This window comes from Pteropus alecto, unplaced genomic scaffold (genome assembly GCF_000325575.1).
Source record: "Pteropus alecto unplaced genomic scaffold, ASM32557v1 scaffold164, whole genome shotgun sequence".
NCBI lineage: Eukaryota > Metazoa > Chordata > Mammalia > Chiroptera > Pteropodidae > Pteropus > Pteropus alecto.
Genome location: NW_006439568.1, coordinates 26,227,095 through 26,242,245, shown reverse-complemented (window position 1 = coordinate 26,242,245; position 15,151 = coordinate 26,227,095). Strand labels below are relative to the sequence as shown.

At 44.1% G+C, this 15,151-nt stretch overlaps 1 protein-coding gene across 1 annotated transcript; it reads right to left on the bottom strand.

Annotated features, from left to right (window-relative positions):
• Nucleotides 1-11,255: 11,255 nt before the first annotated feature.
• On the bottom strand, nucleotides 11,256-11,398 carry LOC102880685 (short transmembrane mitochondrial protein 1-like). Its single transcript, XM_015592972.1, is given in 2 exon segments — nucleotides 11,256-11,296; nucleotides 11,299-11,398. Coding segments are annotated over 2 exon segments (141 nt in total).
• Nucleotides 11,399-15,151: the final 3,753 nt, after the last annotated feature.

Below are 15,151 nucleotides of genomic sequence, written 5' to 3'. Positions count from 1 at the left end.
CTTTCCCTTTTGGTATGCCTGGTTCTGATAGAAAATAGGTTCTAACTTGTTTGTCAAGTTCAACCAACTGGTTGTAGCTACCTGGAGTGTTGTGTTGAGAAGGATTCTGAGGCTTCATCCAATCTCAGCAAAGAGGAATTATAAGCATCCCATTAGAAAGGTCTGCCATTGGTGAGGAAATAGGGAGGAAACCAGGCTTTTTAATCTGGGGCCCATCAACCCCTTGATGGTCTATGGATAGAATTTACGAAGTCTGTGACCTTGGATGGGAAAAAAATTAGATCTTTTATTTTCACTATAGGGCATGCAGTTTTCTGTCATGTGGCTTGTCTTGCTTTTTAAGTTTTTTCCCTACCTTTGTCCCAGACCTCCCCACCTTCCCTGTCTGCTTTTGCAAGATATTATCCTGGCCTTTGGAGGGGCTTTCCTGCCAATATCCACTCTAGAATCTGGAGTCCATTCCAAGTAGGAACCTTCTGAGATTTTTTTCCTTTGTGGAGAAAGCAAAGCCCATGTGGCCTGGTATTGATGATGCTGCTAGCTCAGTGGAGAGCCTGCAGGTTCCCCTGTGTGCAAGTAAGGGCATTCTTAGAGAAAAAGGAAGCTCATCACTGAGCAGGTTAACCCTCTGTGACCTCCATGGTTCTAGAATCTGAACACTAGTGATTAACACGGGAACTTCTTCATGGCCTTGACAATCATTGACTTGTTAATCCATGTAGGACCTTATGCTGAATTATCTCCATTTCTATTCAGTGGGCAGTCTTTCTGCCTGAACACAGGAGAAGCATTGTGATGAGATCATCCAGTGGTACCTCTGTGGCCACCTTTGTTTTTCAGAGTGAAATTCTGCCATTTTTATTTGAGCTATGCTCTTGAGTCAAAGATTTGGGTTCGGTGTCCTTATTCCATGAATTACTGGCATTGTAATTTGAGTTAGTCACTTAAACTTTTAAGTCTCACTCTCCTTGTCTATAAAATGGGAAGAACAGACCCCACTTCATCATGTTGCCATGAGGCCTAAAAGATAAACATATTGAAAGCACTTGGCATGAATCTGGCCCATATTAAGTATGCTCAAACCAGTAGCTATTTTTTTTAACTCAACCAGAAAGCTTATTTTCATTAAGTGATATAATACTAAAATAATGGTTCAAATTTGAGTGACGCTTCCCCATTTATTATGCCTAGCACAGAGCAAGTGCTCAGTATTAGCTATTATTGTTTATAATACTGATAGCTCTACTTAAACGACCATAAAGAGTGAGATTATTGTCTAAGCCTCTGTTCAGACTTCTTAATCTGGTCCCCATGGACCCCTTGATGGTTTGTGGATAGAATTCATGGAGTCTGTAACCTTGGATGAGAAAAAAATTAGATGTTTTATTTTCGCTAACCTCTAACTGAAATTTAGACTCTCCTAAATGTAGTCCTGAATGTAGGCAACAAATACACTAGTAATAACAATACCTGCGACTTGACACCAACACACATTCGCATTTCTATAGTTGTTGCAGATACCTTAAAATATTAGCTACACTTGATGCTACTTCAAAACTAGATATTAAATCTGCTGTTAGAACTCGTTATTTAATGCATTAATAAAGAAGCACATATTTTGATACTTACACTTCAACATAACTGGTTTTCTTTTTCTACTTTATATTTTATGTATTTAAGGACATTATTCTGAGGAAAGGTCCCTAGGCTTCACCTGACTGTCAGGGAGTCTATGCACAGAAAAGATTAAGAACGTACAGACTACGGAGCTGTTCCCAAGACCATCCTTATTTCCAATGCCAATTTAAAGTTCGAGAGGCAGATAGTACCCAAGACTACCCTCAGTTTTGATAAATTACTAGAAGGACTTACAGAATTTATTGAAAATTGTTACACTTATGGTTACAGTTTATTAGGGGGAAAGGAATCAGCCAAGGGAAAGACAGAGCACAAAGTTCCAAGAGTGAAGCATCTGGTTGTCCTCTCCCAGCGGAGTCATGAATAGCACCAGCTTCTCCTGGCAATGCTGTGTAACAATACTTGTGAAGTCTTGCCAACCAAGGAAGCTCAGCTGAGCTTTAGTGTCACAGTTTTTACGGGGACTCAGTCAGGTAGCCATAGCGAACCACCTGCTTGGCTAAACTTTAGTCAGTCTCCAGCCCTTCTAGAGGTCAAGCTGATACCAAGTGGCCAAAGCCCTCACAGTAAATCACATCATTAGACTATCCAGTGTGCTCCAAGCCTCCCAGATAAATTCTTATCAGGCAGGACATTCTGAGGGCATGGGGATACCTTGCAGGAGCCCAGGGCAAAGGCCAGAACTCTCTCTGGGTAAAGGTAGTTCTTGACTCCACAGTGCTCCACTCTGGACACTGCCATGGAGCTTTAAGCTTGGAGGTGGGCTAGGGGTGGGGGTGGGACTCATCTAACAGTGGTAGCTGAAACACAATTTAGAGGAGGTTTTTTATTTTTGTATCCTGCAAAGACAACACAGGACTTATTGTTTCCAGAGAAAACAATAATGCCAGTGATAAAAACATCACTCGACCTTGGCTTCACACTTAATAATTTTCAAAGTCTATTTCTATCTTATTTAATCCTCAAAAAAGGTGGAGAGAAGAGGTCTCATTAAGCCTCTGATGGGTCTGGGAGGTCGAATGGAACATGGACTGTCCTGGCCTCCTCCCTCACCTGGTACTGCCCCACGCTTCCTCCCGGCTGTTCAGACAGGGTGAGTCCTGTGGCCATTCTGCAAATTTTGCAGAATCAGGTATCTGGTAATGCCAGGGTGGTATTAGGAAGCTTAACCAGCTTTGGAGACGGCCTGGTCTGGAGCGCACCACTCAGGGTGATTATGTGAGGTCACGGCCTGCCCCACGTGATCGATTACATGTGGGATAGTGAGGCGTGGAGTCTCCAAGGCCCCATGTGTTTTGTATGACTCATCTAAAGCAAGCTGAGTCATGACCTCACCCTGAAGTTGGGTGTAAATTCCATGTAGTCATTCTCTGTGTTAACGTGGAAAAGCCACCCTCTCAGGACCCTTTCCACGGCATTGTCCCTGGGCTAGACTGTTTCTGTGGGCCTGCCGGCAGCCTCAGCCTGGCCCTCTCTGCAGGAGTCAGTACAGTGAGCACCACCAGCCCCCGACCCGCACTGTCCCACCAGCCCCCGACCCGCACTGTCCCCGCAGGGACTGAAGGCTTTCTGGGGAGTGACCAGAATCTGGAGAGCTTTGTGTTTTTCCTGAAGAGCACACCTGTGCTCACAGGTACACTTGTATATAATTTGTGCAGAAGTTGCCACTATTTTATGGAGGTCTGTGTGGGGTTTTTAGCTACTTTTAAAAAGGATAATTGGTAACAACCATTCTTTCCTTCTCATCATCTGCAAAGCATAATTATTAGGAGCAGGCATTTTCATGTGATCATCTACATGCCCTTGGGCATGCTACACTCAGCTAGACTGTAGCTCCATGGGCAGGGCCTGCCCCATCCTGTTCACAGCTGTGTCTCAGCACCCACAATAATGCTTGGAATATGGTAGACATTTTGTTGAATGAATAATAGAAATGAATCCTAAGAGGTTATTCACTGTGTTAATGTCCTGTGGCTTCTGTAACAAGTTACTGGCTTAAAATAACAAAAATTTGTTCTCTCACAATTCTGGAGGCTAGACATGCAAAGTCAATATCACTGGGCTGAAGTCAAGGTGTCAGCAGAGCCATACTCTCCCTCTGGAGGCTCTAGAAGAGAATCTGTTCCTGTTTCTTCTAACCTTTGGTGGCTGTGGCATTTTTGGCTTGTGGCTACATCACTCCAATCTCTGCCTCTGGAGTCATATTTCCTCTTCTGTGTGTGTCACACCTCTATCTGTCTCCCTCTTATAAGGATACCTATGATCTCATTTGGAGCCCACTCAGAAATCCAGGGTAAGCACCTCTGGATGCTTAATCGCCCCCATAAAATCCTCCTCCCCACTTTTTCTATATAAGGCAACATTCACAGGTTCTAGGATTAGGACATGGAAATCTAGGATTAGGCCATTGTTCAGCCTGCAATTGTTCAGAGGATATAAATATGAAGAAAATTTGCACAGTCCTTGAGACACATGCTAATTCAGGGAGTGTTGACAGAGGTCTCTGGTTCATGAGGAGAGCCTCAAGCCCATACTGAGATCCTATATTACTATGGAAAATCTAAGAACCGGAAATAACCACCTCCCTTCATCCTCAGAGCTCAAGTTCTCAGCAGACCCACACTCACCCTACTCAGAACAGGTTTTTGTACCTGAACCTCAAGTGGAAGAAGCACGTGTCCAGAGAAGCAGGAGAACCTTTCCTGGGGTCCAGAGCAGGGCCCTGTCCTGGGGCTTCCCGGGTGTGTCTGGGGGGCCCATCTCTTCTCTATTGGTATACATTAGTCACTCTTCCCCTTGGCAGCAACCCGATTGCTACTCAGCCCTGCTGGTGGGTAGGCGAGCGAAGCAGATAATGGTTAGTAAATACTTTGGAAAGGTCAGATGCCAGGTAAGAAAGGTCAGATAAGGAAGACTCTGCCCGGCAGTGCAGTCTCGCTAAGCCTGCAGCAAGAGTGGCAGGATTTGCTGTTTGTTCTCCCTGCAGATGCTGCCGCTGCCCTCGCACCCCAGACAGATGGTGGAAAAGAAAAACAAGTGGAAAGGGGCTGGTGCCTGAATTTAGCAGGTTGACCTGTGCTCACCCCCACTTCACATCACCCTCCTGCTGGATGCCCTGGTCCCAATGGTTCTGAATATTTTTTTGACTTTCATAATTGAGATCTTTTAATCCCCAATCTGCAGATTTTCTCTAAAATTGTCCTAATCTCAGTGGTTTGGCAAGGTATTCTCAACCTCCCAGAATGAATCCCTGGGTAAAGGTGGGAAGAAAGAAGAATGCAATTCCAGGACCTCTCTGCTCAGGTCCCTGCTACCACCCAACTGGATGGAGCTGGAGTGAGGCGTAGAGTGGGCAAAAACTCAGTTTCCTTCCTGCAGGTCTCAGCTGTCTCCCCTGGATGGGCTGCTCTCTCTGTGAGCCTGGGAGCCTTGCCTCTGATGAGCCCTGGTCAAAGTCTCCATTCATTTTTGCAGAGCTCCATTTCATCTGATTCACCCCCTATAGTCCCTTGGAGCTAGTGGAGAATCAGGTGGCCTCAGGTGTACTTCTGCCCTAGATTACTGAATCTTCACAGGTAGGAAAGCATCTCTGGGCCTCTGTTTGCTGGTTTAAAATGAGACAGGGTGAAATGGGCTGATGAACAAGGATTTTTCCAGGGGTGCCACTCTGGACATCTGTGGTATTAGAACGGGCTCAAGCACCCAGCTTGGATCTCAAAGCCCATATCTGTGGCTTTCTTCAAAGAGCAGGGGTGAGCTAGCTAGTTTAGGGGCACATGGCTCTGCATCTGTTTGAATTTGTAACCCCTGTGTTTTATTTGTTCTAGGACCAGTGAAGGATGGGCTTGGTCTTGCATTTTCTGAGAGTGGGGGACCAGGCTCTCTGTGCACGCTGAAGTCCTAGGGAGTGGTGGGAAGTGGTGCTTAGGAAGGGGGCATGGTTGGAAGGCTACCTGCATCCTCCCCTTCTGTTGTACCCTCTCTGGCTGGATCTGCACATTCTTTTGCTGAGAAGAACCTGAAAGGATATGCCAAGAGGTGGCTGCCATAAAAAATACCACAGACCAGGTGGCTTAAACAACAGAAATTTATTTCTCACATTTCTGGAGGCTGGAAGTTGAGATCAGGGTGCCAGCCTGGTCAGGTTCTGGTGATTGCTCTCATCCTGGCTTGCAGAGGGTCTCCTCTCTGTGTCCTCACATGGTGAGAAAGATCATCTCTTGGGGCACTTTCTATAAGAACACTAATCCCATTCACGAGGGCTCCACCCTCATCACTTTAGCTAAACCTAATCACCTCCTAAAGGCCTCACCTCCAAATGCCATCACACTGGGGATTATGCATCCATATATAGATTTTGGGGGGTACAAACATAGTACTTGTTCTTGAGGGGCAGTGGTGGCAGCATCACTCCTGCTGCCCATGGGGTCAGGTCCCTGCTGGCAAGTCTGGGCATGGACATGAGAGTGGGTACAAAGGGGGCTTCCACCCCCCAACTCCTTCCCTGTGGATAAGCTTACCTGGACAAAGAGGCTCCCAGCTTACACATGACACCTTCACGAGAACCATTAGCTTTTCTGTTTGCCTGAACCCCCCTGAGCTCCTCCTGGGTTCCCTATCCTGCATTAGTAAGAGGTGGAGGTGAGTCAATGGGAAGCCTGCCTGCAAGGGGCTCTTCCTGGTGGAGACCAACAGGTGAACCCAGTGTGTGGGGTGGGGGGTGAGGTGGTAGAGAGGGCCTAATAAGAGTAACCTGTACAAGGGTTAGACTTGACATCTTGAAATTTTTGATGCACCATGTTCTTTCTTACCTCAAAGACTTGACACATGCTGATCCCTCTGCCTGAACTACTCTCTCTCTTTTGAGCCTCCTACCTATCTTTCAGGTGCCCATGAAAGTCTTCCCTGAGGCCCTTCCCCTCATTATTTCAATTCTTCTTAATATCTTACAGTTTTGTTTCCTTTTTCTCTTTCTCCTACAGAGCAGGGACCGTGTTTGTTGTTTCTTGTTGTACCCCAGTGCCTGGCATAGAGTAAATACTCCGTAAATGTTTATTGGACCATTGAAGGAAGCTGTTACACAGAGGAGACACTGAGTAACTTTATCAGGAAGCAATCAGGGAAAGACTTCTGGAGGAGATGATGACTAAGCAGGGGTTTAAAGGAAAAATAAAAGTTTGCTAGATGTTTCAGGCAGTCAGTACAGCATGTACAAAAGTAAGATGACATCGTATGGAAGATCAACATTGTTGGGATGCAGAGTGAGGGGAGATAGGGTGAGATGAAGGTGCAACAGAGGCCTGCTCATGGATGGCCCAGCGGGTATGTTCAGAAGCTAGTGAGTATGGACAGGCATAATGTGACTGCTCTGGTGGCTGTGTCAGGTGGAGTGAGGGCTCCCAGACTGATGTACCAGGAAAGAAACAATGAGGTCTGAACCCAGGCAGTAGCTATGAGGAGGGAGAGGATGGATGCATTTGAGTTTTCAAGCTGGAGTCCCAGGATTTGATGACTAATTTGATATCATAAAAGGAGTAGTGGAGAGTGGACGGGGATTCTACTAACCGAAACCACAGACTCAAGAAGAAAACAACTTGGAGGAAGTTGGGGAGGGAAAGTCTAGATCGGTTCAGATACATTGAGTTTGAGAATCCCTTGAGACTTCATGTAGCAAGCAGTTTTATATTTGGGTATAGAGCTCAAGAAAGAGTTCAGAGCAGGAGGTGTAGCTTCGGACTCTGAGACATATATGTGGAAATTAAAATCAAAGGAATCAATGAGAGTGCTGGGGAGAGGGTATGGAGTAGGAACAGAAGAAGTGTGGGCATAAAACCCTCAGAGAAATAAAAATTTAGAGTACCTTCAGAGGAAAAGGACCCAGGAGAGGACATCAACAAAGAGTGTCAGAGAAGCAAGAGAACCAGGAAGGGGCCGTGGAAATTGCAGCAGAGGTTCTGGGTTGCCTCCCTAACATCTGTCCCTCTGTCCTCTTTGACATAAGCATATGGACCTTCCTGTCCCATAGAGTGGATCGTGATTGTGGAAGCCACTGTTGGTAATCTCATTCCCCATTCAGTGATTGGCTTAGGAACAAACATGTGACCCCTTCTGACCAATGAAACATGGGAAGAAAAGTTCTAAAGGGCTTATGGGAAATGTTTTCCATTCTTAACAGAGTCAAGTATGAAATGGTTCTATTTCACCTCTGTGCTTTGTCAAATCTGTATGTAATACACAAAAGAGTTGCAGCTATCTTGCGACCATAAGGAAAACTAGTCTAGGGATCAACTCAGCACACTAAAGCTGGCAGGGAGGAGAAATGGGAAGAACTGAGGTCTTTGATGACACAGGTGATCCCCTGTAACAACCATCCTTGGAATCCCATCTCTTATTGGGTCTTTTTAAAACATAATATACTTAGTTGAATTTTTGTTTTAGCCCATTTGGATATGTTAGGTTTTCTATTACTTTCGATTAAAGTAAACAAAGGAGGAAAATATTTCAACAGAGTCACAAATCCTCAGAAATTCAGTTATAAAAGAAATATTACACTGTTGATTGGATTTGGCAATGTGGTGGTCACAAGGCAAAGTCAGTAGACAGATGGGCTAGAAGGCTGACTGAAGAGGCTGAAAGATGCGTAAGAGGTGAGGAAGTAAAGACAGCAAAGGTGAGCAACTCCTTTAAGAAGCTTGGCTGAGAAAGGATGATGGAAAAACACCTGTTCATGAGACCTGGAGTTTTAGTCAGTTAAGGACAGGCTATGCTATGATTACAAGAAACCCAGACCTCAGTGTCTCAACACACAAATTTTGTATTTTGATTTTGCTTTTTCACTTGTACAAAGTCCTCTGTGGATCAGACAGCTCTATTCCAGTGATAACTCAGGGACATGGGTTGTTTCCATATTGTGGTTATGCCATATCAATGTGAGATCTCCAAAGTCACCATTGCAGATGAATGGGACCTGAGGTTTTTCCCTGCTAGTGACATTTGTCACCTTCACTTGTCCATTGGCCAGAACTGGTCACATGGGCCCACCTCGTTGCAGGGGAGCTGAGAAATTTGGGTGCACACATAAATATGGTGAGTGTCAACTGTGTATTTGTGATCTTAACTTTTTTAGCTTTACTTTTCCTTTGGTAAAATATCACTTAACTCACAGAATGGTTGTAAAAATGAAATAAGATATGGAGAAACTATTTTTTCCATTGGCTTCTACAATCCTATTTTGTCCCAGTTTTTTCATGCCTACACGGCCTGGGTGTTAAAAACAAATCCCACCTACTAAATACCTACTGTCTAACAATAACAGTAACAGAATGTATTGAGTGCTTACTGTAAATCAGGCACAAATTCAGGCACTGCCCTGTATATCAACCATATTGAATGCACTGTTTCTTTCATTTCTCAGAAAGAGAACTCTGTCATGCCTAGCACAGTGCCTGTCACATAGAAGGCATTCAATAAATGTTTGGATAAACTAAACAACTTGTTCAAGACACAGATCTAGCAAGGGGTAAAGTGATACTCAAGGCCAATACTTTCAGCCCAGTGATCTTTTCTCTATCTCTTTATCTCTCTTCTCCATTAACCCATCTACTAAAGATTCTCTGAGGTAGATGGGGGTATGAATTTAGGGCTGGGAGGATTTAGATTTTCCAGCATCCAGAATTTCTGTGAGGCCAGGTCTATTAGCCTAAGTAAGGCCCCCTCAAATAGATCTAGATCTTTTTTTTTTTTTGACTAAGATCTACTATTAATTGGGCAAATTTGCAAAGTATTGTGCTACACATCACAGACATTATCTCAATTATTTCTCATGGAAGCCCTATGAGGTAGATATTGAGTCCAGATCTTACAGAAAATACAACAGTTTCAGAAAAATAAGCTGTTTGTCCATGAGCACACTGTTAGGGAGCAGCCAAACAACAACATGATCCTAGTTTGTCTCACACATCAGGATGAACTGACAGGGATAAAACTTCTCTCCACATATGAGAGAGCCATATTTTCAAAGAGAAGCAAAATCACTTCATTCTATAATCATATGTAGTATCAGTGTTATCACTGTCTGAAAAAAGTGTCTCTAAATTATTCTTCCAGTTTACTGATTCTGCTAAAATGTCTTCAGAAATGGCATTAGCAGTGAAGCTGCCAACAAGCCCTCTAAAACAAAACATGCAATGAAATGGAACTTTCCCTATATGTAGTGCAAATTACACTTTGAAGACTTTAGCTTATAGCTATACCCTGTACAGATACGTATAATAACATTAAGTTCAAGGTTATCACTGTTGCAGCAAAAGACAGGAAACAACCTAACATTCATCAGTAACATTAAATAACTTATGGTACATTCATTCAATAGACTCTCATGCAGCCAAAATAGGAAAGGGGTTCCTTGCTCCTTACATACTGATATGGAATGATCTCCATAAAAAACAAACAAACAAGCAAACAAACAAAGGCTGGGGTGCACTCCATGGATAGCTTTTTATCATTTGTGAAAAAAGCCCTGCACACATGTGTTAGTTTAACCACAGAATCTTTCTCAAAAGTATACCATAAACTGGTGACAGTGCCTGTCTCCAGGAAGAGGAACCAGAAGCTAGGGGTGGGAGAGGCCCTTTATTCTAAATCACTGTTGTATTTTGACTTATGGGAAAAGTGATGTATTCAAACATTTTTGTTTAATTATAAAAAATGGACTAATTATGCATTTGAAAAATTACAATGGTAATTTTTTATTGCAGGGAAAAAAACCCCAAAAGTTTTCTTCTGAGAATCACTATACAGTTATAATGTAAATATATATATTTTTTAATGTGAAAAGGCATAAAATTTCCTTTAAAGACAACTTGTCATTTATCCATCATGTAAATGCACCTGTCAAATGCACCTGTAATCCCTTAAAATAAGTATGATTCTTTTGAGGGAAAAGAGCCAGATCAAATAAATCATCAAGGAAAAACATGCATACTAGACTATGAATTCTATTGAGGATGAAGGCTATTCTTTTACATATTTCTTAATTCCTCAGTTCATTTTGGGGTTCTCAGAATATAGTTTCTCAGTTAATGAGTAGCAAATTAATTTATTGGTTAAATTAGCAACTATGAAGTTATATATGTCAGTTATATTGACAACAGTATAAAATAAATGGATAATTCACTAGAAACTGGCTTCTAGATTTTAGCTTTAATTACTTTGAAACAATATAATTTAATACCAAATGTTTAAACACCCATTATAATTGCTAAACTATGAAATCAGCATTATTTATATCTGATCGACTATATAAAATTCATTGATTTTTCTTTTTAAAAAAGGCAGTAGAAATTCCAAAGAATAAGGGAGAGACTGCTAATTAAAGGTTATGTTTACAATCTAGCACCATAATTCTAGCCTTCGGGCCTCCCAAGCAGCAGGAAAGAGGAAGGGAAGAGGTGAGAACGTTAGAAAACTAAGGATAGTTCTTAACCTGTGGCCCCATTTGTGCTGTAAGGCAATGCAGGATCTAGCAGAGACTGGAAAGTGAGACGAAAGCTTTTGGTTCAGATGGTAAAGGATGCCCTTGAGAAGCGTAGAATTAGTGTATCCTGCTGCAGTTGGCCTCATGAACTAAGGGGTTACTTCTTGGCATCCAAGTCCTTTTAAATTTCTCAACGTTTTTAGCCAGGTTTGGTATGTCATAATTCTGAGCCAGATACATTCCAACCAAGTTGCCAAAAGTAAATGCAAGCAGGAACTGGAGCATGATGTCGGAGGGGAAGGCATGAAGTATATCTAGGTCTTAATCCCTAGAACCTGTGAATGTCACTTCCTATGGCAAAAAAGGACTTTGCCACAGTCCAGATGTGATTAAGTTAAATCTAAGAATTTCATATGGTTAAGAATTTCAAATGGGAAGATTATCCTCGATTATCTAGATGGGCGCTAAATGCGAGCACATGTATCTTATAGAGGGAGGTAGAGGAGATATAACCCACACAGAAGAAGAGAAGGTGACGTGACCACAGAGGCAGAGATTGGAGTGATGTGGCCACAAGCCAAAGAATGCTGGAGCCACCAGAAGCTGGAAGAGGCAAGAATGGATTCATCTCTTCCCTAGAGCTTGTGGAGAGAGTGCATCCCTCCCAATTCCTTGATTTCAAACCAGTGACACTGATTGCAGACTTCTGGCCTTCAGAACTGTGGGAGAGTGAATTTCTGCTGCTTAAAGTGCCCCAGCTTCTGGAAACTTGTTATGGCAGCCACAGAAAACAAACACACCAGGTTTGGGAGATGACCCAGGAAGCTCAGAGTCTGAAGTCCTCTAATCTCTCCCAAGTGGGAGGTCAAGAAGGGGTTCCTATGGGCCCCTATGCCTGCAGCAGAAAGGAGGAAGAAGCCAAAATTCGCTGATGTTGGAAAGAAGGTTTTTAACAAAATGGTCTACAGACTCCCAAGATCAGAAGTTGAAAGCCATCCTTCCTTCCATCCATCCTTCCATCCATCCATCCATCCATCCATCCATCCATCCATCCATCCATCCATCCATCCATCCATCCAGGAAGCCTTATTATGTACCTGCCGTGTGGTAAACCTGTTTGGAATACAGATACAATAAAACTTGGGATGGGTTGTGGGTGGATTCACCTTGTTGAGGCTATGGCAAGTCTCTTGGAGTCTGGGTTGTGGGTTGGAGCTATTGGGGTGAAGAATTCCCAGGCCCATCCTGCTGACCCTGCTAAGGGGTCAGGCACTTGGGCAGAGGGACAGGAATCTGAAATCTCTACCTGAAAGCAAATATGAGGAGGGTTCTGGTCCCACTGACAAGTGTGTGGCTCAAGTTTCTCCAGGAATCAAGACAAGAGTGGTGAAGGAACCCAGCCTAGAGCCCTTCCTGACCTGGAAGGAAGTTCTCAGGGTGATGTGTGGAGCTGCCAAGCTCCAGGGAACCTGGGAGGCCTACAGCCTTAAAATAGCAGCCCAGAGAGCTGTGGCTGTGGGCACTCACAGCAGGCCTTCTCCAGGGACAGATGTGGGACTCAACTGGAGCTGTGTCTGCTTAACCTAGGGAGGAAGTAGATGTCCCAGGGGACATCCTCTGGGCCTCTCCACAACTGGTGGGCATGCTGAGTGACCTTGGCCTTGGGCCTGAGTGTTTCTGGACCTCAGTTTTCATGTGACACTGCAGCCTGGGGGTGGGAATGTATGTGATCCCTTCTTGGAGGCTGTCCTTGGATGCACTGGACCAGACAGTCCCAACTGCCTGACTCTCTGAAACATCCGAGAGGGGCCATGGCAACATCTTCAACTTTATGGAGAAACAGAGCTCAGGGAAGAGGGAGGGGCCCTATCAAATCAGGGAGAGAAAAGAAGGGGGAGATACGCCTGGAATGAGGGCTGGGGATGCTTGTTGGTGCCCAGCGACTGGAGCGCTCCAACACTTTTCTGAAAGTGAGCCCCCTGGGGGAGAAGTCACTGTTCTGTTCATTTTTTTTTGAGGGGGCACTTTGTGAATCTGACATGGTGGACAGTCATAGCTTCTGTGGTGCTGTGTGACTTTGTCTCTCTTCTTTCAGTCTCTTTATCTTTCTTCCCTTCCTCTGTCTCCATCCCTCCAACCTCTTTTCTTTGTTTATGTCTGCTTAAGTCTTCTGTCTCTCTTTCTGTCCACCACTCATGTCTGCCCCTCCCCTGACACCCATGCACACACCCACCCTGGCTTTATTCGGATCACTTCGGTTAAAGGGCCAGGACATCACAGGAAGCGCCTGTGCTCTGACGCTGGGCAAGCACACTTTCTATTTTCTCATTTATACTTCCTCATCTTTTATAAATACTTGCTCACATTGTCATCTGTGCCTTTCTGGTCCTCTCACATATCTTCATCTATTTTATCAGCAAACACCCAAATATCTTCCTAGTGCCTTCCCACCCCTATCCCTTTGGCCTGGACTGAATCTGGCAGAGAATTCTCAGCTCCTTGGCGCCCAGGTGGATTCAGCAGCCTGCGGGGGGATGGCCAGCAAACAGGCATTCCCAGAGAGGTCTGGCTCCTGACATTGACTCCTGAGAAAACACTCAAAAGGGAGAAGGAGATTCTAGCCTCTTTCCTCAGTTCTTAGCCCCACAAGAGTCTTTGGAGAGCTGGAGAAGGGTTCCAGGTGAAGCTACAGAGCTTCCTCATTAGCACATGAGTTAAAGCTGGGATATAGGAGTGGCCATCTGCCTCTGTTTCTGGTCACCTCTGGCAAGTCATGTAATCCCTTGATGCCCCAGTATTTTTAATCTGGAAAATGGGTATTTTATTTACTCTTCCTATTGTGCAAAGGTTCTGTGGTGTGAGCTCTCTCTATAGGTGATGACAAGGAGGATAAGGATGATGTCGATGACAGCAACTGCCATAGACTGCATGCCAGGCACTGTTTTAGGTGCCTTAATGTATAAATTCACTTAATCCTGTAACAACCTCATGTGTAAGTATTATTATCACCTCTGTTTTACAGGTGAGGAAATGAAGGTGCAGAGAGGTTAAGTTACTTGTCCAAGGTTGTAGAGCTGGTAAGCAGCAGAGCTGAGATTCAAATCAAGCATTCTGGCCCCAGACCTCGCATCCTTATAACTGAGTGTTTTCCTGATGGTCTGGGAAATACTATCCCCTTCCTATACTTCCATGACCTGGGAGAACAATGTCAGTACCTCTCTCCCTCTGAGAAACTGTATTTGCAGGCCTGGCTCTAATTCCCCAGGGGGAGGTGATCAAGACTGCAAAAGTGATTGTCCAGGTCCTGAGAGCATGTGGCCATTTCCATCTGGGTCTTCTGAGGGATATAGGGTCACTGGGAGGAAGGAAGGGCTGCTCCAGGGCTTCAGTGACCAACTGTGTTTTTCAAGGAGGTCTCTTCAGGCTTTGCTACCATATACATTTATCTTTGGAGAATTACTATTCCCAGTTGAGCACACGAGGCCTCTTATTTGTCAGCTGCATTCTTTCTGGTCTGTTTAAATGCATTGCATATCGACTTTGCCGCTGCTCTTAATTTCCCTTCTAAAAACAGTATTCGAGTGGGAAACACTGTGTATTCACATACTTCTTCAACAAATATGACTTTCATATACAAGATACTGTGCTAATAATCACTCTGGAGGACATCATAGATGAAACGGTGTGAACTTTGTCTCAAGAATCTTATAGTCCATTAGCAAGATATAACTAGCACAGAGGTTGCTGGAATGACATATGGATACTGTGTGAGCATTGTCACCAAAGTCATGACAGGACTTCATACAGCTCTCAGGGAAGCATCTCTATCAGGGATTGTAGATAATTAAAAAGTTACAGTGCAGAAATCCCCAAATATAGTGATTTCTATAAGGTCACTCTTAAGATGTAATTTTACTTCTCTCTCCTGTAATAGTGCAGATGTAGGGGGCAGTCTAGGCCAGTAAGACAGCTAAGCTCCACAGGGTCATTCAGGGACCCAGTTCTGCTCTATCCTATTGCTTTGCTCCACTGTTCTAT